General features: G+C 47.9%; 1 protein-coding gene across 1 annotated transcript; it reads right to left on the bottom strand.

Annotated features, from left to right (window-relative positions):
* C2CD2L (C2CD2 like) lies at window positions 1-26,730 on the bottom strand. The gene is made up of 14 exons (XM_029573231.1): window positions 26,055-26,730; window positions 15,100-15,195; window positions 12,649-12,768; window positions 11,022-11,132; window positions 9,962-10,072; window positions 9,503-9,617; window positions 8,566-8,677; window positions 7,812-7,876; window positions 7,363-7,490; window positions 6,865-7,018; window positions 6,267-6,365; window positions 5,426-5,559; window positions 4,033-4,303; window positions 1-3,656 (listed from the first exon to the last, which is right to left on the bottom strand). The coding sequence occupies exons 1-14, from the start codon at window positions 26,412-26,414 to the stop codon at window positions 3,430-3,432; spliced, it is 2,103 nt and encodes a 700-aa protein (XP_029429091.1). The 5' UTR covers window positions 26,415-26,730; the 3' UTR covers window positions 1-3,429.
* Window positions 26,731-27,205: the final 475 nt, after the last annotated feature.

The raw sequence follows: 27,205 nt of genomic DNA, 5'->3' as shown, positions 1-27,205 counted from the left end.
TATTCCACATCTTTTATTTTAATAAGTTAAATTCAGACCATCACACAGTAATAAAAAGTTTTCTTGTAACATTTACAAAGGTGCAAGGCTAATTCTTCAAGCCGATGTGCTGTAGATAGGATGGAATATCTACATCTTCCTAGAACAATGGCGGGAGGGGGGGGGGGGGGGGGGGGAGTGGACAGGCATCACCACGGGATTCACCCGGAGGGGAAAAAAAAAAAAAGCATCCACGAGGATGCAAAGGCAGTGGATTTAATGCCCACACGGGAGGAGGGGGGAGCCACAAGGTTAGGTACATCAGGCTTGGAAATAGCCCCTTCGTTGAGAACGGCTGGCGCGGCATCGCCCACTGCACTGTCAGAGGCTCTCGAGTTCTTACTGAGCTTTGTCCCATGTGCGATAGGGAATTATGGAGCCTACTTGGTTTGTTACCAGTATTTCACTAATAAAGTCCAAAGCTCCCCTCGCCGTGCCGCATGGTTATGCTTTTTTTTTTTTTTACACATTTTCAGGGTTATAAAGCAGTACCATTCACAGACCTGCATGTGGGCACTACAGACCAGGCACTGAGGGAGAAAGCAGGTTTATTATGTTCATTAGCAAAATCCTGAAGCCGATCACGTTGGACGGCTCACGAACGACAACCGATGGGTCCTTATCCAAATTCATATCAAAATGGGATTACAACAGTTTTCCAGGCTCTTTCATAATTTAACAAAAAAAAAAACCACAGCATATTTCCTAGTATTTCTTTAGAAGGCCAAACACTGAGTGAAGCACTTGGCCTTCCACATGATTTGTTGAGAAGAGAAAGCTGAATGCAGGTTTCTTCTCCCATGGCAGTTTCCTATGGTTCTAGAGCATGTCAAAACTGGGTGAAGCACCCCCATTCCCCCAACATTTATTTAATAAAATGTTAGTGTTCCCAGATCTTTCTACAATTCCCCTCCCCTCCGACTACATCTCGTGTCATTGCTTCTCCCCAAAACATTTTCCTTTAGTTCAACTTTTTCAAATTGTGCCTTCCTCAGCTTTCTGCTTCCCATTACAGAACAAACATCTTTCCCACTGCCCCATCCATCCACAGAGACTTAATAGGCACGATAGCAACAGGGAGCAGTAATACACAACAAGGGGTGCCCTAAAGTCATTATCAGTCAGTCAGCTGATGGGACTGCGTGTCCCGCTGGGGAATGCAAGGGACCGGACCATCCTACAAAAAGTGACACATTTTCTCCAGGTGCTTTTAAGAACAGTCCCTGATTAGTTTAGAAAGTATTTATGAAGTTCACAGTTTCTTTATGACTTATCATTCCAGTTTATTTCCTATTCCATGTGCAGGCAGCCACCCGGCATGGTGCAAGAAGGCGGCGCCAGCCCCCTCCCGCACCGCTGCTAGCGACAGACAAAAGGAGATTGCTTTACTCACAGTGCAGCCTTCCACATTCAGCACCCATTCTGAGATGCCCGGCTCCTGGGAGTGTCCCATGACTCACCCAAGTGGTGCTACATTCATACAACTGGTTGAAAACTTTAAAAAAGGGGGTTCTTTTAAAGTGAATAAGTGAATCACAAAAGCTGCAGGAGTGCTCTTCATTTGCCAAAAAGGTAAGTGTCCACCCCACCATCTTCCCTGTATGTTTCCAAAAATCTCTGCCCATGTGCAACAAGCAAAAGGGGATCGAATGTGGATGCAAGTATCGCCCAGGAGAGAAGAGAGACTCCACTATGAACGTAAAACAAAATGTCAAACAAGGTAACGTTTACACGCTCCTGAGAGCAAGTGTGTACGGATAGTAATACTTCCAGTGAATGGCTGCAGCGCTCTCTTCTTCTCTCCTGTGGAGGTCTGAGACCCGGAACATAAGCTCCACCCATTGTCCATCCTGCAGGTAACAGCAGACGTTCCTCCTCACCTCCTGGGCACACACCCAACTGATACCAGGAAAATCATATCATAAATATATATGTACACACACTTACAGTGTTTAAAAAGCAATCTTATGCACTCGTGAATCATTCTTCAAATATCCTAGGGTTTAAAAAAAAAAATCCCAAGCAAAGAGAGTCTCACTTTTCCTATGCAGGTTCTGGACTTGCCCTCCACAGAATAACTAGAAACCAGTACACAGACGTTCTGAAGGAGAGGGAGGAAGAATTGCACAGTACAGCTTTAAAAGCAGGAAGACGGGAAATAAATGATCTGAAGCGGTCTTCAGTTGCTGCTGATTTCTATGGGTCAGTTTGCAAGATGAGAACCTCTCTCTCGGGGGATGCTGCTTTCCCCTTTCCTCTATCAGAGGTAGCACAGGCCAGCTGGCTTCACGTTCCTGGTCTGCTTCTAACACAGTCCCCCGTGTTTCCAGAACTGTCCCTTTCTTACATCCAGATCACCAACCACCTTGTTAACTAGTCTGTATGGCCTTTTTGATTTTGTACGATTTTGGAAAGAGTTTCTTGGCCAGTATCGCAAGTTTTAAAGGGAAATAAACTTAGAGATGCTATATACAATATCATAGAAAACGGTGTTCAACCAGAGACAAAATTCTTGGCAGCAAGGACCTATACCAAAGGGCCATATAGAAAAAAAAAAACCCCATACTCGCTACAGAAAGAGAAAAAAAAAAAAATCTTCCTAGCTCAGTGCCATTGCTCTTGGAGGAAAGTACTCGAGTTTCCAGTGTTCTGCTTGGCTCTGTATTCCCCCCCCCCCCCCCCCCCCCCCCAAATATTACAGAAGCAGCAGCTCTGCCTCTCCGGAGCAGAGGTAAATGGCAAGACCTGTCCAGAAGGCCATATACACCAGACTCACAGGCAGGGCTCGTGAGAGCAGACAGATCAGGGAGTAGTCTGACATGAACCCACCCCTTACATCTACCTCCTTTTCAGCCATTCTTGGACAAGCTGTGATCGGGATACAACAGGATCTCGTTATCACATTCATGTGTTTCAGAGCTTGTAACTATTTGCATGAAAAGTAAAATCTGGAATTTCATAATCCTTATCCTATAAAAAAAGACCTCACACGCTTCAGAAACTAAAACGTCCCACTCCTGGGATGGATATTAAACCATGATGGCTTCTGCATTGTATGACGCTGCCTGAAAAGGGGGAGGAGGAAGCATTTCACAGGGAAGGACAGGGTGGAGCAGAGCTTGCATTGAAGCCCAGCAGATGGCTCTCTTGCATTATGATTTCTGGAGGTAGCAGGCTACAAGCGCATCATCACTGCAAGGTTTGGAGAGGTTTTCCCTTCTTCACTGTGAGCTGACATCGCATCCAGGGCACCTGATGTGCGTCATGCCAGTTCAAGGCAGGACTCTGATATTAATAAGTACAATATTCGGTATTGTACAAAGGTTGGGTGCTCCTGGCTAGGGCTCGGCCTCTCATCAGAAGCTGTGGTCCGTTCCTGCCTCTTCTCTCTCAGTTCTCACTGCCCGCCCCTGCCATGCCCCCGTTGGTGCTCGTCTTCGGTTTAGCTTTGGACTTGAAGGAGAAGTGTTTGATCAGACGACGGGAGAAGCTGCCTTTCTTCCTGGAGGCAGAGCTGCAGCTGCTTGGAAGGTCATCGTGGGATTGGCTCAGCCCGGCTTCTTTTGCTTTGTTCCTCTTCCTGAAAAGGAGTTTGGTACCGCTCAGGAGAAAGCCAACTGAAAGAAACAGATATAAACTGACGACACACTTTGTAAAAAAACACCACAATTTAAATTTAGACAGTATCGACCTTTAAAAGTCACAAAGGTCAAGCAGCTACCTCTGGGCATGTCAGCAAGAGGACATGGGATGATTGCCTGTTCCCATGCATTGCACACATTAAATGTTACTGCCTCAGATATGAGATAAACACATAGCATCTTATACATCATGTGTGATAATGCAAGACCTAATATGTCCGCACACTGTACCTGTGTAATGTTAAGCGACCCCGCCCATCTATGGACGATAATACAAGGCCTGACATGCACATCACACAGCATCTCCACGATAAATGTAAGAACGGACAAACTCTCTCCCCCTATGCTCTACCTTTGTGATCCTTCAAGCTGCGGGTTTCCATTGCTCCTGTGGATCCCGTTTCAGATTCAATATCATCTACCGAGGGTCTCTCGGAGATGTCAGATCGCGTGGTCTCATCTACCTCCTGGCTGGTCCTCTGCCCTGAGAGAGCGGCTTCCAGTGATGAGGAAGGATCTAAAGTCTGGGTGTGGTCATCCATACAGGACTCGCCCTGCATTGCGGCCTCCATGGATGCGGCGTAGCCCAGAGAGAGTGACATTTCATCTTGCACAATCGGAACCTGGATGAGAGGGCAAGATGGATTACCGAGCCGCCGGGAGAGCCTTCTGTCCATAAGACTCAGCTTCTGCCTAACCCTGGAGTTTTTAATTCTTATTGACTGCAGCCCCAGCCGTTCAATGTGGTGTACAACAATTTAAGTAAAACCAATCACAACAAAAATAAAGCAAGGAAACTATCCCCTCCCCATCAGAAACAGCAGCCCTTTTCATTCCTTAGCCACATCCAACCCAAAAAAAACTTGCACAACTAATAAAATAAAATAAAAAAAACAAAACAAAAAACACACATGCACAACTAATACAAACAAGTCTTGCTTCCCCAACCCCTGAGAAGCTATCAAGCATCTGAAAATAGCCAGGATTTTACTTTCTTCCTGCTCTCCAAAGGGAGATTATGCCAGAGTTTCAGCACTACTACTGAGAAAATTCTTGTTCTTACTCTAACTAGATGAAGGTCCTGGGCAGATGGAATCTCCAGGAAAGCCTGTTTATTCCATCTAAGATCACGGATCGGGCCACACCTTCTTAGCTTTTTAAATAGGTACTTTACTTTGCATGCTCAGAACACCAAAGTCATCAATCTGAAGTTATCTCGAGCCACTACATGGAACCAATGCAGGGCATGCAACAAGAGGGAAAGCAGGTTCTCTTCTGGACTTGCCCAGAATCCCCATGGCAGTGGCATTCTTGGAGTTTGCAAGTGATTCTCAAAGGAAGACCCACCCACACAACACATTGCAATAATCTATATAACAACCAAATGATATAGAACATGGTAACATAGTAAATAACAGCACAAAAAGACCCAATGGTCCATCCAGTGTGACCAATAAAATGTTAAAAAAAAAGTTAAGGCCTGCAGATCTGGGACAGACTTAATCCCAAGCTTCTTCTCTTAATCTCTTCTCATTCTGTCCTCCAGGCTATGTCTCTGACCCTGCACCTTTGTCCCTCATCTCTCCAGACTTAGTTTCCCCTTCTTTGGTGGCCCTGCATCTCTTCTCTTGTGTCTTTAACTTACATCTCTTTATTATAGTTGTCAAGGACTTTGGGAAAATTTACATATTCGATCCTGTATAAAAAAAAAAAAAGGATGCCCTGTCTGGTTTCTTATTGGTTACCTTGGAGACTCCAGATATGATCAGTGTGCTGCGTTTGGTTGGGGTCTTCTTCACGGGTTTGTTAGTCGTCTCTGTCAGCTGCCTGATTGCCGTTTCTGCCACTGGATCCAAACCACTGGAAATAGGACCGTCCCCTGTGCAAACACGACCAAAACCTTACATATGAAAAGTCAGTTAAATGTGTAGGAATCTAGGACAGAGAGAAAATGTGAGCATACGGCAGCCACCAGGTACTTCCTCAAGTGGCACGTTTAAAATTAAGGGGCTCCTAAGCAACAATTTCAAAAAGGTCTCCTCCAGAGTGGGGATAGGTGGTGATGGGTAGCCCACCTCAGGAGATTAGATGTGGGCCCCCTTCTTCCTCGGGCATCCTGCACCGCAATGGCTGACTGACCATTATTTACAGTAAATATTGTGGTGTAAATTGACTCCGTCTGATGCACCAGAATCTTTGCTTTAGCAAACCAAAATGTTTGTATGGCAAGAGAAAGGGAATCATCAAGAAAAAAAACATCAAGGTGAGTAATTATTCTTTGACCTTATTCACAGGAATCTCTTAAATAAAACCTACATCTTTGTCTTGCACAGATTTAAGTTTCTCTTATAGCACCTTCATGCTCCCCACCCCCCAGGGCTACTCAGCGACATTGCGATATTTGTGCTGCTATAAGGGTCATGCATAATCATTGGCCTGCAATAGTGCTGTATATTTTCTTATGCTAAGAAAATGAAGCTTGTTACTTCCCATTAGAATTGTGGTTATTTTTTTTTCCTTTTCTATATCATTTTGGACTACGAGAGAAAGGCAATCTCGTTATTAGCCGCAGGAAGTAATACTTACGGCTGCTGCTAGGAGACGCTCGGGGAGAACTGTTCTCAGACAGTACCGTCAGCTTATTTTCTGTCACTTCTACCTTAGATGGAGACCTTGAGGGAGAGTCTGGATTCAAGAGTAGAAACAGGCATGAGGGCAAACTTGCTTTCATTTCCTTCACGTGTGTGTGAGAAATAAGAGATCACCTAAGTTTTAGCAAGAAACCACCAGTCAAACAGCCCAAAAGAAGAAGCCATAAATCAGGGGCTACCCTCAACCATAACCAGAAGCTCCTCAGCCAATCCAGGCCACGAGACCATAACCCAAAAAGGAAACCCGTCAACTAATCCACAACAAAAGGTAGCAATCAGCCAATCTATAGTCAAGTTTATTGTATAATGAAGATATAATTCTAAACTGCTTTTCATTTAATGAGAGCCCGAAACCATGCAACACTCTTAAGCAATCCACATGAGGGAACTATAACCCACACTAACCTAGAGGAAGCCTTCAAACTGATACCAAGGAGGCAAAACAAAAATGTAATTCTGTTCACAGTAAGGAGGAACCGCTCTTGGTAAACTGTCAACCAGTACTTTGTCAAAGCACCCGCAGGTAGCTTTACCAAGCTTGCAGTCCATCTTGGGCCTGGACTGGATCGTGGTTACTGTGGTCACAATGGTGCCATCAGGCATGATCGTGCGATCCATCTCAATCTTCTTGGTGGGGGTGATGCTAGTTCGCAGGCACGCAGCAGCCTGCAGGGCCTCCTGGCAGATCTATATATGATCAAGAAAAATCAATGAGGTCAGATAGCAGGTTACTCGGCCTTAGGCTTCCTGATGTGTTTGGATGACACAGTTCCCCCCTCCAAGCCCATGAAAGATACGTCTTCCTCCCCATGTGTGGTTATGCCATGTTATGTTGCCTCACCTCCCAGGAAATGGATAAAAAGCAGTAAAAGCCTATCCTGTATGAGGTTTAGTAGAAGTAGTAAAAATATTTGCAAAGGACTACCTCTACAACCCTCCTTACCCCGTCTTAGAGCTTCTACATCCTACACTTCGGTAAAATTGTGGAGAAAGCTAAAATAGCAGGAATGGAGCAAACCAGGCCACGTTACCTCTAGTGTAATGGTAGGTGCAGGTGCCACTGACTGCTTGAGATCAGATGTTAGGGGGTACACTTGCTTCCCACACAGAGGTCTGCAAGAGGAATTTAAAGACACAGAGGTATGTCCCAGCAGCATACCTGTGTGCAGACAAAAACATTTAATTCATAATAATCCCCTCCCCAAGCAAACCCCCCCCCTGCCCTCGGCTCTTTTCCTCCTGTTCTGTTTCAAACCCACGTCATCCCCCTTACCCCATGGTCTCGCTTCCCTCCCCACTGAGTACCCGTGGGCTACGGGGCAGCCTACAACCAGCTGGCTGCCATCTCTGTTCTGAGACTGAGATCTACGGAAGCGAATGGCAAGAACTCCCAACGCACACACACGATCCATGTGATTCCATGAGAGAAGCGATGAATAAAACGGGGAGGGAGAGGGGGGGTGTCAGGCTGAGAACTCACTCTCTCCACTGCCGCTGCTCCCCAGTACCTTCAGCTTTAGCTCCTGGCTCCCTGGCCCTAGTTCTCTGGTAGAGAAAGGAAAAACAAGAGAATAAAAATGTGTGACCATTCAATAGATCCGCTGCCCGCCCACTGCCCCATGCTCCTTTTCTCTGCCTCCCTCTCCTCATGCTGACTTAGACACATGCAATCCTTTCATTTTTGGTTCAGCAGTTTCTTCCTGCTGCATTCGGCTTTTAGTTCCACTGGAAAAGGCCTTTTGTGGTGCATCAGCTTCAGTTCACAGCTACTCATTTCTAACCTCCTTCCCTTCTAGCCCAGCCATCACAGCAACATTACTCAGTCAGGGGTCACCGACTCCTTGGATCTCTTGGATATTCACGAGTCTTGTGCCTTGGATACGACTGCTGCCTATCTGCATCGTGCCTAAATTACATTCAGCTATCTGGTTGCCCACCTGGCTATGAGAAGACTGTATACAAGCCAGAAAATGAACACATCCTGTCCCTATCTACATGACTGATGAACAATAATACTTCCCATTGTGTTTAACTGGGCAGCAAGAGGAAGGCAATCAAAATCACCATTCTTTAAAGTTATAACTAATACAGGGAAAAACAAAGATTTCGGATAGCTATACTAAATTTTTTTTACAATAAGAGGAATAAAAGCCGCAGTATTTTGTCTCTAAAGATATCCCAGAGCCCTGGGATGCCCAACATTCTCCCCTCCCTCCCCCCTGCAAACTCCTTACAGAGAGATCTCCTCGCTCCAAGCCACCTCTGAGCCGCTCCCGCTCACCAGCCTCGTCTGCTTCTGCTGTGGGGGACAGTCCAGCTCCGCCACACAGCACAGCTCACCCCTTCCTGAAACATAGGATTGTGCGATACAGGTCAGAAGGAGCTGGAGGAACTGGCAGAGGCTTCACTTCAGAAGGCTGCATTTGGGAGGGACAAGCCCATGTTTTGGTTCCAAAAGTTCTCACATTTCATTCCCGAAATGCAAGCAAAATCCACTCAGCCTTGTGCTCTGTCTCCACCACCACCACCACCTCTATAAAATGTTCTTCTGAGCAGCTGGAACCCTACGATCACTAAAGGGTATTCAACAACGCCTGTCAAGAGAGACAGACAGATTTCTCTCTCTTCACCTCTCTTTTGCATGTCTATGTATTTCTCTCCATTTTGTTTTGTTTTTTAAAAATAAACAATTATTCCTTCTTTGTTCCTCTGGTGGTTACACTGGTAGATGATTGGGGCAATGGGGGGGGGGGGAGGTTGTGGAGGGGGATTGCAATAGATTTACAAACCATTTCACCACTAGGTCACTGGCTCATATCCACCTGGGGTTGGTGATGGCCTCTGTGAAATGGGTTGCTGGTCTCAGTTCGGTTACCAGCGGATCAGGTGTCCACATTATCAAAACCAATAAGGTGTGCAATGCTCTTCCCTCCAAGCCAACACTGACCCAACATCATGGTGTTGAGGAAGACGGAGTTTGCTGAGGGCTCGTACGAGAGGTAAAAGTGAGACTCTTGCCATTTTTCACAAATGTAGGGATCCTAATCCTGGTGTCACAGCTAAACTCCACTACATTATTTGAATATAAGCATTATCCGATTGAATCATACTGCAAAAAGATGCCAGAGACCACAAGTAGGATTCACTATCTTAGCTCTTGCACTTTCTCACCTCCTTTCTCCAAGGGGGGTACATTTTGCACTCGCAGCTGTCGCAGCACCAGTGTGCCAACTGAGGAAGACAGCATGCCGGATGGAGACCCTCTGAGCAGCCTGTCACAGGAAGCCTTTTTGGGACAGAGAAATACACCAGTGACATCAGATCAGAGGAAGGAGAACTGAGAAAAAAAAAAAGCAGCTCATAGATGGAAAAGGAAGAGAGAGTTTACTTCGATGATATTTGCACTCTAGTGCACCCCTAGGCTCCTCTGGCCATGTCGCTGACCATTCTGCTATCCAGGGCCTCATTGTTGGGGGGCAAGTCAAACAGTGGTGTGTACACGATCTGTGGTAACTATGAAAGGAAGGCTTAGGGGTTGAGGTGGTGGAGGCGGGGGGGGGGGGGGGAGGGGGAGAGAAGGTGAGAGGAAGGAGAAGCAAGAAGGACAAAGACCTTGAGCCTGTGCCTCACCGTTCCACCAGTGCATGCTTTTAAATTCACCATCATGGCTGGCCGACTGTTGACTACCGTGTCCTCGATCAGATTCTGGATAATGGATAAATCCACCTTCCCATCATTCCCCTGCAACACAACAAAATCAGAGCAAATGGGAAAAAGAAAAAAAAAAAAAAAAGTAAAATAATAGTTAGTGGGAAACAAACATCTCTCGCACCTGTCCTTCCCTCTCACTAGCTGCCTTGCCCCTAAATTCAGCACACCTATCAAAATAAGGCCCGCCCTATGTTAGAAAAAGGCTCCTCCTTCCCGAGGCTGACCAATCCCTGCTCAGCACACCTATCAGAACGCGACCTATCAAAATAAGGCCCGCCCTATGTTAGAAAAAGGCTCCTCCTTCCCGAGGCTGACCAATCCCTGCTCAGCACACCTATCAGAACGCGACCCATCAAAATAAGGCCCGCCCTATGTTGGAAAAAGGCTCCTCCTTCCCGAGGCTGACCAATCCCTGCTCAGCACACCTATCAGAACGCGACCCATCAAAATAAGGCCCGCCCTATGTTAGAAAAAGTCTCCTCCTTCCCGAGGCTGACCAATCCCTGCTCAGCACACCTATCAGAACGCGACCCATCAAAATAAGGCCCGCCCTATGTTGGAAAAAGGCTCCTCCTTCCCGAGGCTGACCAATCCCTGCTCAGCACACCTATCAGAACGCGACCCATCAAAATAAGGCCCGCCCTATGTTGGAAAAAGGCTCCTCCTTCCCGAGGCTGACCAATCCCTGCTCAGCACACCTATCAGAACGCGACCTATCAAAATAAGGCCCGCCCTATGTTGGAAAAAGGCTCCTCCTTCCCGAGGCTGACCAATCCCTGTTCAGCACACCTATCAGAACGCGACCTATCAAAATAAGGCCCGCCCTATGTTGGAAAAAGGCTCCTCCTTCCCAAGGCTGACCAATCCCTGTTCAGCACACCTATCAGAACGCGACCTATCAAAATAAGGCCCGCCCTATGTTGGAAAAAGGCTCCTCCTTCCCGAGGCTGACCAATCCCTGCTCAGCACAATTTCTCACCTCCTGTGGCTGGAATCTAGGGATGACCGTTAGGGTAAGCTCTGGTCTCTCTCTGAAGGACCAGGACACCAGCAGCCCTTCATTTAGCACCTCCTCAAGGCATATCTCCAGCTAGAAAGGGAACAGGAGAATCTTAGCAGACAGAGATGGGAGGCTCCGATACACGCTAGGGAAAGAGAAGAAACCACAGCACCCACACATGGGCATTGGGCAGTGCATCTGACCAGGGGCAGCAGAACACTTTTCTGGTTTGGGGGACCCACCTCCCCAAGCCAACCATTTTCTACCAACCTCCCCCCTCCTCCTCCCGGCATCTCCTCTTTTCCTTCCCCAGTCCGACACCACCTCCCCTCCTGACCAGCGGCAGGAGGTGAGCAGCGGTGCCTCAGGCCACTTTCTCCTCTTCCCGTGCTGCCTGCACAACTGGAACAGACTCCCGGGCAGTTTAAAGCAGCTTTTGGGCTGCAGAGGTGAAGGACACGGCCAAGGCACAGCCACCAACCAGCTGCTGCCCGCCCGGCCCAGCCACAGAGCTCCCTCAGCCATTCTGCAGGAAGAGCCGGATTTTGGCGGCCCATGGCCCCTGCGCCCCACCTCACTCAGACACTTGTGTGCATAACCAACGTCTTATGATTACAGCACTCATTTCAAAACTGTGGTAAGGAAAAGCAAGAGAATGTCCCGCTACAGCTCTAAACTACCAACCTTGGCTCCACGACAGGCAGCGAGCACATTAAACATTAAAGAAACAAAAAAGAGAGAGAGAAAAGACAGGAGGGGGGTCATGACATGGAGGGAGACAGACGCAGCGGGAGACGGCAGGACAAAGATACATGACCAGATAGTAGAAACAGAAGAAAGAATTGAGAAGAATTGGTCTTGACTGGACTGTAAACTCCATGGAGCAGAGCCCGTCTCTGTCTGCACAGCACAGTGAATATGTCTAGCAGTTCTTTAGAAATGACACACAGAGGTAGTAAAACAGGGAGAACAAATGAGCGAGAGAGGACAGGAGTGTGATCAATAAACAAGATGCAAATTGGAGGGAGGACTGTACAGATTAATATGGCTTGGAGCACTATAGAGCCTGCAGCTCTCTTTCTTCTGTCTTATGGACTCTGCTCCTGAGCTGAAAGCAAGTCTGGTTATCACCTTGTCAATCAGCCACGGAACAACTACTGCTGCCCTCATTCACCGGCCAGCAATCAGCCCTGCTCCAAGTACTCCTGCCCCCAGAGGAACCTTAGCAGGTCCATCAGCTGCCCCGGTTTTACACTCCACAATCAGTGAGCCCTGTTTAACATTACGGTTTATTCCCCACAGCCTGGGCTTGTTGCGCAGCGCCATAGCTCGGAGACAGGGAAGCTGGGCCTGATGGACCACTTGCCCGACCCTGGACAGCTGTTCCTGTTACCCCCTTCCTATAGAGAGAGAGTTCTAAGCTAGGCAGAACACAACAGCTATTCCTTCTCTCCACAAACTGCAAGAGTTCTTCTCCCCAAAGTAAAAGCGACGTTTACTTTCACAGAGCTACAGATCGGACGTTTACACCAGCTGTCTGGGCACAACCGAACAGGGGGCAAGTTAGCATGGCATCTGCCAAGAGACGTCTCTTCTCTCACATTACCTGAGCCTGCTGCACAACCAGCGTGACCTGGTAGGTATCCATGGAAACAGCTGCTGGAGACTGCTGGGTAACAGAGACAGGAAACTTCATGGCATCCAGGGACAGCTGGCAGTGCAACACCTAAAGTGGAGAAATGTACCAAAAGCGTGGGGCACAAATAGCAGCAGCGCAGCTCAGCTGACACATCCCAAGCACGTCTGGATCCTTACCAGAAAGCCCTTTAACTCCTTGTAGGTCCTGTATCAGTCATGCTCCCTGAATGCATTAAGCATAGCCTTAGACTAGAGAGTGGCAAGGAGCAGGGAATTCAGAACTGGACCCTAAACTCTAGAGCACAAACTCTTTACTGATACCCTTATAATCTGCTGTGATAGCTCTATGGACCCATGGGTAGGGGATGTGCTGTTTGTTCTGTTTAGTGCACACCAAACGACATAAAATGAAACAAAATGAAAAAATAAACCCATAAAACAAAACATTTTTTGGCTACTCATCCCTTTCCATGGGGTGGACATGTAAAACGGAGAGACTCCTCCAATAGGGAAAGGGACAACCAAAAGAAGTTGATCGATAAAAAGAATTCTCTCTTGTATCAACGGGATTTTGACGTCACAGAGACACCAACAAACGCGGGAAACTATTGCCACAAGAATATTCAATCACAGAAGCAGAAGATGTTCCGCGGCATATAGACCTTTAGAACACATCCGGTTTCACGGCGTACAGATCCGGGGACATCCACCGCCGAATTCATTTTCAAAATCCCATTGAGACAATGTGTCTGGCAGAGAAGGAATATTGAATGCGATTCTTGATACACCTCAGAGCAAAGCAGTGCGATTATTAAGCCCTTGAAGCAGCTCTGTCACATGAGCGAAACTCGGCCAGAGTCTGGCTTTATTGGTTACCACACATCTACCTTATAAATGGCCTGTGACCGACGGCCCGCAAATGCGCAGTAGAGCACAGCTCTACTGCGCATGTGCGGGCAAGGATGTCGATCAGAAAAAAAAAATGGCGGTGGGGGCCGCAGGAGCGGGAGGAGAAGCAGCGGCGCCGCGCGCGCGCGGTGCCGCTGCTTCTCCTCCCCAGATCTGCCGGCAGATCTCGGGGGGGGGGCGCGGGAGTGACACCCCCCCCGAGATCTGCCGGCAGATCTCGGTGGGGGGGCGCGGGAGTGACACCCCCCCCCCCGAGATCTGCCGGCAGATCTCGGGGGGGGGGGTGTCACTCCCGCGCCCCCCCCACCGAGATCTGCCGGCAGATCTCGGGGGGGGGTGTCACTCCCGCGCCCCCCCCCCCCGAGATCTGCCGGCAGGAGCGGGAGGAGAAGTAGCGGCACCGCGCGCGCGCGGTGCCGCTACTTCTCCTCCCCAGATCTGCCGGCAGATCTCGGGGGGGTCACTGCCGCGGCGCGCGGGAGTGACCCCCCCCGAGATCTGCCGGCAGGAGCGGGGAGGAGTTAAATGGAGCCGGGTGAGGGTTTGCGGGAAGTCGCGCTTACCGCGCCGGGAGGAAAATGGAGGTGGGTGAAGGAAGGGAGGGAGGGAGGGAGAGGGGGACTGAGTGAGTGGGAGGGAGAGGGGGACTGAGTGAGTGGGAGGGAGGGAGGGAGAGGGGGACTGAGTGAGTGGGAGGGAGGGAGAGGGGGGGACTGAGTGGGAGGGAGTGAGGGAGAGGGGGGACTGAGTGAGAGGAGAGGGAGGGTGGAGAGGAGTGGGTGGGGGAGGGGGGTGGTGAAGAGTGAGGGGAGAGAGAATGAGGGGGAGGTGAGAGACAGAGGGATGTAGCCCGTTTTAACGGGCTTTACGGCTTGTTGTATTAATAAAAGAATCCTTTTTACCGATCAACTTCTTTTGGTTGCTACTTCGCTACGTTGCATCGGCTTCCGCTTTGCTTTCTGGGACCATCCAATAGGGAAAGGGCATCTTCTTACACTCACAAACATGCTGGCGGACAACCACGGGCCTTCAAGAAACCCTCTGCAGACCTCTGCTAAACATCAAGGGCCTTAGGCAATAGTGACTGCTTCCATAGGCACTGAATGAGAAAAGGCCTGCACTCTTTGGCTAATTACTGCCTTCATAAAAGCACCGAATATGGCTGGCAAGGTGTGCCTTAGTCTTGGGGAACATCCCCCCCGGATTAATGAGGTGGTGTCCACAATAACCAGTACAATCTGGGAAAGCAGGGATACTGAAAAAGAACATTATGCCCCACACATTTGGGGAGCATTTTGGGAAAACCTGTCTATAACATCGAAATGTTCAAAGTATTTGTGCTATCAAAGCACAGTAAATAATGTAAATATTGTACATATAAACAAACAAACTAGAATTATCCAGCTATTCCAGTATCCCCGCCCCTCACATACTTTGGAGAGGTTCGAGGTGTCACTGCTTACCATGCTGCTTTCTGACTGGTCAGCGCAGATCACATGCCACTACTTACCATACTGCTTTCTGACTGGTCAGCGCAGATCACATGATCTATTTGTGCCGCAGGAAGTAGTTGTGGATTCTCTTCAAACGTGATTTGTACTGAACTCTGGAAAACAGGACGAGAGGAGCAATTGAAGATATTTGCTCTTTTAGAAAAGTCTTAAAAGCTCATTTGTTCAAGCAATGCACTTTCTACAGGCTTTTAGCCTGTAGAAAGTGCATTGTTATTTGGTAGTTGGCATGAAGATTTTTGTTATGTTATTTTTAATGTTACTTATTTTAACTATTTATTGCAGTTTAGGTTACATTATCATAAAATATATAGCAATCCTACTTAGCACGATTGCTTTGCAATAAGCGGGATATCATTATTATTAAATAATGAGTGAATGTGGTCTAAACTGTATTTGAATTGCCTCAACACTACAGCAGAAAAATGTTCAACTAGCAGTTAAACATGACAATAACTAGTTTTGGATTTTACATTTAAATGACTTGCTTTTCCAAATCCGAGCTTGTGGCGCAAAACAAAATTCAGATAAAATTGATAGGTCCCTGCCCCAGAGGGCTTACAATCTAAGGGCCTCATTTAATAATGAGTATTTTTCCTCTACAGAGACACAGAACGGGACAAAAGCCTTAGTAAATCAGGACCCACATTTGTATCAGAGGCAATGAAGAAAGTTGCCCAAGGTCGCAAGGAACGTCAGTGGAAGAAGTGGGATTCGAATCCTGGTTTCCCTGGCTCTCGGCTTGCTGCTCTGCTCCAAACAATAGAACCAGGCAGTGATTTTTCCCTGAATTCAGAGCCTGCCTAAGAGCCATCACAATGCACAAGGTGTCCCAGCCTTAGATCCACACAGCGCCACTGCAGCTACTTTCTTTCTAACCAGCCATGGAACAGGAGTAGATGGGGAGAAGCTGCTCCTGCAAGGAAGAGCTGGGTCTAGTGCCCCTGAGAACAGCCAACAACATTAGGAGCCAGTGGTGACGGGAGGCCAGAGTTGGACTCCTCACCGGCCTTCCAGGGGACACAGAGGAAAGAGGAGATGGTGCCCTTCAAAGCACCACACTTCTTCCTGTCGTGGTTATTGAGTCAATAACCGTCCAAGAGAGTAAAGTATTTAGCACAGTCAGAGGCCACTGGTTCTGTGGGGAGTGCGGCAAGTCAGCACTCTGGGGAGACAGGAACTCTGTATAAAGCCTTTTCTTCATTTTCCAGCATCTTTTAATGAGCTGCAGAAGTAAAATGCACAGGGTATCCCGTGATCTTCTTAGGCATTCAATGCAATGTTCTTACAAACAGCGAGCTTAAGAACAGGACTGGGGGAGGGGAAGGGGTGCGTGTGCAGCGAGGAGCATCACTGGAAGCACAAGGGCACACAGAAATGGCAAACTCTTCTCTACCATTTCGGGCTTTCCTTGGACATCTCTGAATGCTGGTTTTACTTTTCAGGCAGTGATTTCATTTTATGGACATTCCATGCCTTGAGCGTTGTATCAATCTGTCCGATTCCCTGAATAACTAACCTGGGGAGACTCTGACCCTAGCCATGAGGAGCCAAGGCTGCAGAGACTCCAACCCCACACCAAGAAAAAAAAACAAAACAGCCAAATTAGATTTCCACAATTATCCTGGAGGTGTTGCATGCCTAGTGAGAGAGATCCCACAGCGCCATGCATTCAGACTCTGATTCCAGCTCATGGCACAGATGGAGGATGGCTCCAGGAGAGGATCCCGAGGATGTGGAAAAGAAAACACATCTAGGAGCAGAGGGACAGAGGCTGCCATGCGATGTAGCACCAAAACCAGGCTGATCCTAGCCTTCCAGTCTTTTTGTAGCATCCTGAATCAAAATCTGTTCCTTAAAAACAGGCAGCCCCAGCAATGCTATTCTGAGCGAGCCTGGACTCGTCAGATTTTGGAAGCAATCTTGGCGCTGGCTGACTGCACAGAAGGCAAGAGCAAACCACTGCAGTACCTTGCCAAGAAAATCAGAGCCGTGCCAAGGTCTGTGAAAACGGATAAGGTACATACCACCACCAAAATAAGCTAGAAAGCTTTCCCTGCAAGACCAGCATCGTCTCCTGCTGCGAGATAAAGCTGGAAAAAAACAGCTCCGCTTTCACTCTGCCCTGGGTCACTGAAAGCTGAACCTCCTTCCCTAGCTCCATAATATGAGGCCTTAGCCAAGAACCCACTGGACAGGAAGCAGGAGAACCCCCACCACCACAAATGGGTACTACATGGGTATATTGGAGCATTAAAAGCACCAGGGATATCTTTGGGCAGCTAAGATGGCAGGCTACTGGTGGAATGCAGTGGAAGAAGGTACAGTAACAGGACATAAAGCTTCACTGGTGCCAGGTGAGGTTGTTGGCAGGGTACAGCAATAGATTTCTGTTCACTGTGCCTGCGTTTTGCACATTCCCTGGTATAGCACCAGGTGGTTTGTCCGCTATGCTCCAGCACTGGAAGCCCACAACACTGTTACAAGGCATTTCCTTGTCAGGCTGCCAAAGAGGATTACTGAAAGGGGAAATGCTTCTGGCCATGCCCATCTCCGAGGCAGACATGGGAGTTTATAAGCCTATGCTGGCAGTGTGCATCCAGATCCAATAGGTTGGACACAGAAAGCCCACTTCTGTTTACTGCTCCTGTGTAAAAACAAGGTACATAGAAAAAAAAAATGTCTCTATACAATCCAGGTCCTTATCCCCTTAACACAAAGTCCATAGTCCTTATACAATCTGATAAAGTATCAATGTTTGTTTGTTTGTTTTTTTTAAATTGTTGCTCTGATGAGAAAAATCACATTTTACCTACAAGACTTGTCTGGGTGTGTGCACGTCTATGAGACTTATGGATCCGATTTTAAAACCTTCACGTGGCTGTGCAAAGAGTGTCCCCTGCTAATTAGATCAGAACTGACAACACCAGTTAGGCTACCCAGTGTCCTGAGAAAGAAAAAGTACAGTCAGGCAAAGGATAGAGGTAGATATGGACACTCAAAGTTTGACCCATGTATGCTCAAAGGTCAGCAACATGCCAGGATACCGACACATGAACTCACACAGGCACAGATTGGTACAGATGCAAACACACATAGAACATGTTATGCATGTACACGCATTCATGCACAAATATTCTGAGATGCAAACAAACTGATTGACATTCCTCTACAAGCTGGCAAAGCAGGCACATGGGCACAGACACACAGGTCTCATTTTTCCAAAGCGACTTCTATGGGGGAAGAGAGCTGTCTGCATGCAGACCATGTCTACAAGAGACCCGCAGGACACCTGAAGCTCCGGGTTATCTGGCCCAAAGGGAATCTTGGTTCCAGGGCATTTCCCTGAGCAGGGGGATAAGCAAGCAGGCCCCAGACAGGAGACAGAAGCAGAGACTATGCCAAAACTGCTGCTGTGTAAATTCTGTTTCGAGTACTGCTGGGGTAAGTAGGCATTTTTTGCTTATTTTCCCTTGTAAATAATAAAAGTTTTGGGCAAGACCAGCCAGAGTCCAGTTCTTGTCTCAAGCTAAGGACCACTCCTAGACCTCACCGAGACAGAAAGAGGGGGAACACTACTTACTTACTGTGGGTCTTGAGGGCAGGGGAGGGGTATTAGTTTGTCAAAAGGTGGATATTTCAGAAAGTTCTGTGTAATCATAGGTCCCAGGATTACTGCCATTAACTTCTTTTCCAAACAAGGAGGGGCTAACGCATTATACTTATCCTCTATTTGTGAAGAAGCGAGGGGGAAAAAAAAGCCCTGAGGTCCCTAACATTGCAGAAGGAACGTTATTTGGCAGAATGGATCCTTGCATTCATTTCTGTGTAATACTGCAGACTCGAGATTCAGGGGCCCTGAAATCTCTCCATTTCTGACCAAAAATCAAAGTTTCAGTTTTGCCTCCACTGCACTGCACGGAGCATCTGAGATGCACAAGTTTCGCAGTCATCAACCTGGATGAGAGGGCAAGATGGATGACTGAGCCACCGGGAGAGCCTGCTGTCCATAAGACTCAGCTTCTGCCTAACCCGGGAGTTTTTAATTCTTATTGACTGCAGCCCCAGCCGTTCAATGTGGTGTACAACAATTTAAGTAAAACCCAATCACAACAAAAGTAAAGCAAGGAAAACCTATCACTTGCTTCAGCTCCACCTGTGCACTCACGTTTCTTGCTCAGTGTCTGCTCCTGGGGGAACTCTGCAAGGTGCAGCTGCACAGAGTTTAGGCAGAATCCCACGCCTGTGCAGAATTCTGCAAGGTGCAGCTGCACAGAGTTTAGGCAGAATCCCACGCCTGTGCAGAATTCTGCAAGGTGCAGCTGCACAGAGTTTAGGCAGAATCCCACTCCTGTGCAGAATTCTGCAAGGTGCAGCTGCACAGAGTTTAGGCAGAATCCCACTCCTGTGCAGAATTCTGCAAGGTGCAGCTGCACAGAGTTTAGGCAGAATCCCACTCCTGTGCAGAATTCTGCAAGGTGCAGCTGCACAGAGTTTAGGCAGAATCCCACGCCTGTGCAGAATTCTGCAAGGTGCAGCTGCACAGAGTTTAGGCAGAATCCCACGCCTGTGCAGAATTCTGCATTTGCCCCACCAAATAAGGCACGGGGCCCATAATGCAGCTGCAGCAATGGCCAGAAAGAAGGAAAGAACAGTATTGCTCTCAATGGGAAATGAGAAAGAAGCAGTGGTGGACTCACCCATGTGGACTGGAAGAAAGTTGGGAGAGTTTGCGTTGGCCCATGCAGGCCAGAAGTGGTAAACCTTCAGCATCTGCCCTGGCCTGCATGGCCCAAACAGAGGAGATAGCGGTAGGGGTCCAGTGGACTCTGAATGAGTGAGGTAGACAGCTAGCTTGGGGGGAAGGTAGGAGAGAGCTGGAGGACCTGCTGAGGGGGGTGGGGAGGCTGGCAGACAGAGAAAGTTAGAGGGATCTCATCGGGCTGAGGGGAGAGAACTAGAGGGGGAACACAATCTGTCTGCCTCTCCCTCAGGAATCAAGTGTCTGGGGGGCCCCAGGCTTAGGTGGTATTGCTGGGGTGAGGGGAGATCTTCTCAGCAAGGCTTGCATCCATTTGGCAAACCTGCCTTATGGGCATCAGAGAGACTGTGCCTTTTCCCTAGTGGGTCCAACGCTATGGAACTCTTCACCGGAAGCCTGCGTCCACTGGATTACAGGAAGTCTTTTAAAACTGTGCTTAAGATATATATATATATATTTTTATTTTTTTTTTTAAATCAGGCATGCTGCTGCTGTTAAACAGCATGGTCTCTTCCAATTGCTAGCAGGCTGCACTACTTGTTCCCCAGGTTCGGCTTCTTTTTGACCTTCAAATGCATGAAGATCTTTTAGTAGCTATGGATGTCTTCTTTAGTTTTATCTTGTTATGTTGTACCATTTTATTGTTTTATTTCAGAGTTTGTTCTTGTATTTATTTTATTATTTACATTTTATATTTGTATTTTGTACATTGCTTTTGGCATCAAGCATTAACATATTTTAAATAAAGAATGAGGGGTAGGGCTCTGAACCTGGTTAGGCAAATAGAAATCTGATGGGGGGGGGGGGGGGGGAAGGGATCAGCTCTGGAGAGGAGTTAGCAAGTGAACCGAAGGACTGACCCGAGGAGGAGGAGAGATCAAGCATGGGGAAGGGGTTCAAGCTACAAGAGAGAGAAAGCAATTTGGAGGGGGGGCCAGACCTTATGATGGGAAAAATCTGAACATAAAAAATTAAAAAAAAAGTAATAACTTATAAATGAACTAAATACTCAATGACAGCGATTATCTGAACAAATAAAGTCTGTACAAGATTCCCCTAGGAGGACGACTCAGCCATGCGCCCCACTCTCCCTGCTTCCACAGCAGAGAAGAGTAACTAAGCAATTCGGTCATAGACATTCGCCACACGCTGGGATTTCAGTTTCTAATGAGCCCAAGGTGAATACATCAAACCTTATTTGCTAGGGAAACGAGACGAGAGCTGTCAGCAGCCTCACAACTGGGCTGGGAGGGTGAATGAGATCTTATGCTTACACTGCCTTTGTTTTATTGTGGCGTCCATAAACGTGTGGCTGTCCTGTTCCTCCAGTGACCAGGTGCAAGCACACTGACCTAAGAGAGCAGGTTCCCTTGCTGATCTAGTAACAGAGCCTGCTTGGACATAAGAAGAAGCATTTTTCCATGCCCTGTCACAGTAAGGAGAGAAAGACCTACCAGCAATGACCCTGAGGTCAAAGACGCCCCAGGCCACTCTCAGACAAGCACCAAACCTCAGGGATTGTCCCATGAGCGGAGAGAAGAAGCATAGGAGAGAGACCATGAAAAAGGATCATTAAATGACACGCCGCATCCAAGGCCAGATTTAAGATTATGCATCCCATAAGCAAAAGGAACTCAGGTGGTGGGTTTTACCCCCTGGAAATCTGAGATTAGCAGAGGGAATCCCATTTTGGGGGGCGTTTTCAGAATCTGGCCTGTGTTGCCTATGCCAGCGGATCTTCTGCTGTAGCTTTATTGCTTCTACAAATATACTGGGGCAAGTTTCCAGGTTACAAAACTCACCAGTGATCCTTATGGACGGGTACAAAGCACTGATGGTATAGCAGCTAAAATGTAGCTTCAGAGTGGTTTTTCTTTTTTAATTCAGGGAAAGGCAATTTGGTAACCAAATCGTTTCCTGTTACATGTTATTGTGCAGCTGGGGATGTAATTGTAATATTAAATGTGAAATGAAACTTGCAAACTCTTTAATGCAAGATACTTGATTTTGTTTTTGGGCAGTTGTCCAGCACCTGGCCGACTTTGTATATTCTTACCAAACCCTGAAACACCGTGTGACCTAGCACCAATCACACGGGCTTCCGGAGTAAAATTAGCCAACAGGAACGTTTTCCGTATTTGAAGTTTTTCCAAAAGCTAGGCTCATGTCTTCTTTGTAGTTAACATTTTATCCTAGAAATACACAAATCTTTCCGGCAGGTCCTGTATGGGCTTACTTACTTATTTGGGTATTCGGTTCTTTCGGGTATTCGGTTCTTTCGGGTCTCTCGCCGGTAAACCCACAGACAAAGAAATTTCACGGGCCTCGTACCAGAGAACCCAAAGGAAAAAGACAGGCTGTGGCCTGGAGCCCTTTTTAAATATCGGGGTTACATTGGCCATCTTCCAATCTTCAGGTACCCCCCTAAATGCTAAAGATAAAGCTGTATAGTTTGTAGAAAGTTACTTTTTCTCTTTATACCTTTTTCTTTTTTTCTACCCTACCTATCAGTTCTTTCATGTTGTTATATATAACCTTATAATGTTTTTTAACTATGATATGTTATTCTGTTCATTGTATTTTCCTCCTTTTCAGTTCAATGTAAGCCAGCATGATGTGCTCTATGAATGTTGGCATAGAAAAACCTATAAATAAATAAATAAATAAATCACCAACTTTAGAGAGTTATTTACATTAAATTATTCACCAATTCTCGCTGCAGTGAGGAAACTTCTTAAAGACTGGACTGCCTTGTGCGTACCTTGGTCTGGACGGATAAATCTGATTAAGATGTGTATTGTGCTAAACTCCCGTGCCTCTTTCAACGTCTCCCACGTGCAGCACCTCAGTCCGTTTCCACGACTGGGGAGCCTTGTTTGGCACAATAAAGTAGCACGCACTAAGCTGGCAGCGTTACGTAGGCCCAAGTCTCAGGGTGGTAAGGGGTTGTCAGAGTTATTATTGGGCAGTGAGCCTGGTGGGTGTATGAGAATGGTTTAACCCAGATGCTTCAATTACAACGGGCACATAGGGAAGGTACAGCGTTACCCTTGTTGTTGTCACTGCCTTCCCTTTCGGCAGCTGCCAGGAGAATCCTTAGAAGTAACCCTATGATTGCTCACACGGTACAGGTTTGGAAGCAGTTCTGTCAAGTTGTGGGGATTCCATGGTCGGAATGTTCTCCAGGATGCCCTTAACTAAAAATCCACATTCACCCTATTGCTCTCTTTCTTTCCAGCTATGGCACATTGCCAACAGCGTGATCTTCGTTTTTTCTGGCAGTTGTGGAAGGGGGGGTGATATGGTGTCTTTTACTGATTCGGTTACCCAATTTGGGATCATGAAAAGTAGTCACCATCTTTATTTAGAGATGAGAGATGCTTTGGTCAGGCTGAGGGGGACGGGATGGAGTCCCTGGGTGCATTTTTTGGAAAGATGTTGGAGCGATCACTGTTGAGGGAAGGCCAGTTTCTTGCATTTCCATTACTGATACGGATGATAATCCAGACGGAATCTCTTTGGTGATAAAGCAATGGAATGATGACCTACAACTTACACTGGATGATACAGAAAGGATGAAATCTGACGGGAAGCGCACACAGAGTAGATTTAATGGACAAGTTACTACACAGAGTGCATAGACAGCCGATGTTTTTTGCTGCCTTCTCTAGATTTGTCCATGCGCTGTCTTGGTGCGGACTGAATGGCACACATTTGCATGTGTGGTGGTCTTGCACGCAAGTGGCATCCTTTTGACAGGAAATACACTTATCGCGTGATACTTCCTTCTCCCCGACTCCTTGAGCGGGGCTGGTGGCTAACTAGAAAGACACCACAGAGGTAATTTCGACTACAGATAAAATTCTTATCAATCATTGTTAGTATGTGGCTAGGCATACAGTCACGTTGATGTGGAAGGGTGCTCCCAGCACGTCCCACTGGCATTCTGAAGTGACAGATTGCGAGTACTGAGAGAAAAAAAAAAGGACATTCTCTGAGAGATAATCCAGATAAATATGTATTTGGAAAACATTTTGGGATTTTTCTTAAAAAAAACAACAAAACTTAATGGTCTCAGGGTGGGGTGCCATGGATTTCTTGGTTGCTTGGGTGGGCTTAGAGATGATTGTTAGGACTGAATGCAGATCTTTGCAATTCTGTGAACATGCTAAGCCTCAGCTTTATTTTCCTTGCTCGTGAATGTATTGTGTCCGTTAAATAAAAAGTTTCAAAAAAACGAAATACACAAATCCCTGGATCCCCAACAGTATCGCCTAAAATACAAAAAGTCCTGGCAAGTGCCTGCCTGTTTTGCAGCCTCCACTGGAGTCACTCGACCTGGAAAACTCTAAAATGCAAATATTTCATTTAATCATCTTTCGCATGTCACTACAAAGCAACAGGCGCTTCCAATGACTACCTGCAGGTATCAGTGAATCCAGACCCAGAAGCAAAGCTGGTGATCAGGATGGCCAGTCTGTACTGGGAACACCACCACGCCACAGCAAAAAAACTGAATACATAATTAAAAACAGAAGACAGGCATGCTTTTTTTTATAAAAAGCATTCTCTCAATAAGGCTGATACATAACCTGGGCCACCCTGCAGCTCCGATAGCATTACAAGCAAACAAGAGAAGATGGGGGTCTCACGAACTCTGGCTTCCATGCTTCCACATAGCCTGTCCTTTCCTGGATGCAGATAGGTTCTGGCCCTGATTAATAGCTCATGCAAAGAACTTTTACAGGTAGCACAAAAGACTGCACTATACCTGACCAAAAAAAATTGTCATTACTACTAACCAAAGAATCACAGTAAGAGAGGTCAGGAAAGAAGCTCCCGAGATCACCTTGTCCTTGCCTGCAGGTCAGGATCCGCTCTATCCCAGACAGATGTTTTGTCTAACCTGCTCTTAGAAACCTCCAGTGAGGGAGGTTCCAGCTCCCGAGGCCCTGGCTAACTTGCCCCAGTGCTTAGCTCTTCCGGGTGATTGATCGCCCCGCCACAGTTTAAAGGCCCTCAAGCCTTGTTCTTTTCTCTTTAGAGACAGACAGCTGGTCACCATCCTCGTTACAGTCATCCCATTTCTACCCAACCCCCACCCACCTTTCCTCAGCGATCCCATCATCATAAGCTCCTAGCGCGCTACAAATAAAGACACATGGCGTATTCCCTCCCCCACCCCCAGTTACCAAACCCGCCTCCATCTGTAGCGAGGAGCTGCGGGTGTTGTTTATCTGCAATAAACACGCATCGGACCCTCCTCCCCAAGGGTCCCCTGAAACAATGAGAGCGAAAGCCATTTAAGACCCGAAAGAAAGGTAAAACACCAGGGAACCAAACAATTGCTCAACACTATCAGAAATCAATTATATCCTAAAAAACAAATGTCCAGTTACTGAGGAGGAAGGGAAGCCCTTATAAGCTTGTCCTGCTTGTAGTAACAGTGACAAAACATTACTTAACACTGCCAGAGGAACAAACAAGTTATTTATGACACCCAAGGGGAAAAGAAAGGAGCCAAGCTGTCACAGAAGAGATCCCAAGCACTGAAGCTGGGTGAGAGAAGCAGTACAGGTGACTTTAGAGAGCCCAGGATGATCAGTCATAGAGATGAAAGGGTCCCCCAGAACAAGCAAGTCTGGAGCAGAGATGGGAGCTAGAACATGGGACTGCAGAACTGGGGTAACCTGCAGGGCGCGGCCACAATTACCAGCGTTGACCTTTGAAGGGGGTGTGAGGCCGGGGGCAAAATCAACTGCAGTGGGGCCCTGCAATGCTGAACTTATGTAGTGTTGGGAATGGGGCCACCATGGGAGTGCAGTGGCCAGGGCCCTGGCAGTTACAATCCTGAACACCTTGCTCAACAGGTGGGCCTTTCGGTCTGCATCATTTACTATGTTGCTATCTTGAGTTGCACCCTGCATTGTGCATTGCTACATTGTAGCTCTGAATTGTGCTGGAGTCTCCAGCACCTTGGCCACCCCCTACATTTTGCTGCAAGCTCACGATATTTTGAAGGCTATGCAATAAACCTAAGCCTTCCCCAAGTTTCTTTTTAAAAAAAAAAAACCCACAAGAAGGGCCGTGTCTTCACTAAGGAGTGCTCCCCACTGGGTGAACAAGAGAAAAACCTGTTTGGTCAGGAGAAGAGACGCGCAGAGGGCGCAAGGTACGCAAGCAGACACTTACCCTGTTCCTGCAGGCCCCCTCGTTGAGTGCCTTCAGCCAGGATCTCTGCCAGTTCTCCCGAAAGGACTTAAAGGCGAACAGGGAGGCTAAGAGGCCCCGGGCTCCTGCCTTGGTGGCGCTGCCGCCACCTCTCCGCTCCGCGTCCAGCCGGAGCAGCGACCTCCAGATCCAGGCTTCCCGCAGCTGCCCGGCGGGCTCGCCCGGCTTCGGGCCCTGCTCCCTCCGGCCCCACAGCCCCCGGGAGTACTGCAGGAGCCAGGCTAGCAGGGTGATGAGGGAGGCCGCGAAGAGCAGCAGCAGGGCCAGCCAGCCCAGGTCCAGCCCGGCGGGCAGGAGCAGCAGCTCGCGCCAAGCCTGCATGCTCACGCGGGGGATGCAGGGTCAGGGATCGGGCATGGCTCAGGTCCGGCAAAGCAACAACAAAAAAAAAAAAAAAAAAACCCCCAGTGGAAAGCGCTTCACCGCCGAAGGGAGAGCGGAAGCATCCCGGGCCACAGGAGGTGGGTGCGGGGGGCAGCGGATCGGGCGACGGCACAGCCTTTCCCCCCCTCCTACATCTGCGCGAAAAGTGCCGGCCCGGCGGCTGCAAGGTTGAAGCAAAGGCGCAGGACGCTCTCGCCGCCGGAATCGGCGCTACCCTGCCCTCTCCCTCCCTCCCTCCGCAGGCCCGAGAATGACAGATGCCCCGCCCACTCCTCGGCAAGGGCTGCCACTTAAAGGCACGGCCGCGGCACCTTTTCGGCCGGTAGGTTCTGGAAGGGGCCACCCCCTTTTGGTACAAAATTACGATTCATCTTTCATCTTAATCCCCCCCCCCACCCCGTTAGGAAGGGACACTGTCCGGCCGCTGCGCGGTTTCCTTTCCCGTGAACTCACAATCTGTCCATGAGCGAGCTCGGTGCGAGTGGGAAAGGAAAGCGGGCGTCCTTAAAGCCATCTTACAGCAAGCTGAAAGAGCGACCAATCAGAAGACAGCCTGCAGAGCGCATGACCAATCCAAAGCTCCCTACGCTATGACAACGCCTCCCCCTCAATAGGATAATGCTGGCTAGCGAGTATAAGCCAGGGGCTAGAGGACTTTATGTGTTTTGTAATCGATCTTAGTTTAGGATGCATAATGTCACATCAGACCATGCTAGGGGGGGTAAAGT

The sequence above is a fragment of the Rhinatrema bivittatum genome, chromosome 12, assembly GCF_901001135.1.
Source record: "Rhinatrema bivittatum chromosome 12, aRhiBiv1.1, whole genome shotgun sequence".
NCBI lineage: Eukaryota > Metazoa > Chordata > Amphibia > Gymnophiona > Rhinatrematidae > Rhinatrema > Rhinatrema bivittatum.
The sequence above is the reverse complement of the archived record's forward strand: the minus strand, read 5'-3'. Positions and strand labels throughout refer to the sequence as shown.

Coding starts and splice junctions, on each gene's coding strand:
- C2CD2L (XM_029573231.1), bottom strand. CDS start 26,414: ATGCAGGCTTGGCGCGAGCTGCTGCTCCTGCCCGCCGGGCTGGACCTG. Junction 11,133..12,648: donor TGGTTGTGCAGCAGGCTCAG/GTAATGTGAGAG, acceptor TTCCCTTTCTAG/CTGGAGATATGCCTTGAGGA. Junction 6,366..6,864: donor CAAGATGGACTGCAAGCTTG/GTAAAGCTACCT, acceptor TCTTGAATCCAG/ACTCTCCCTCAAGGTCTCCA.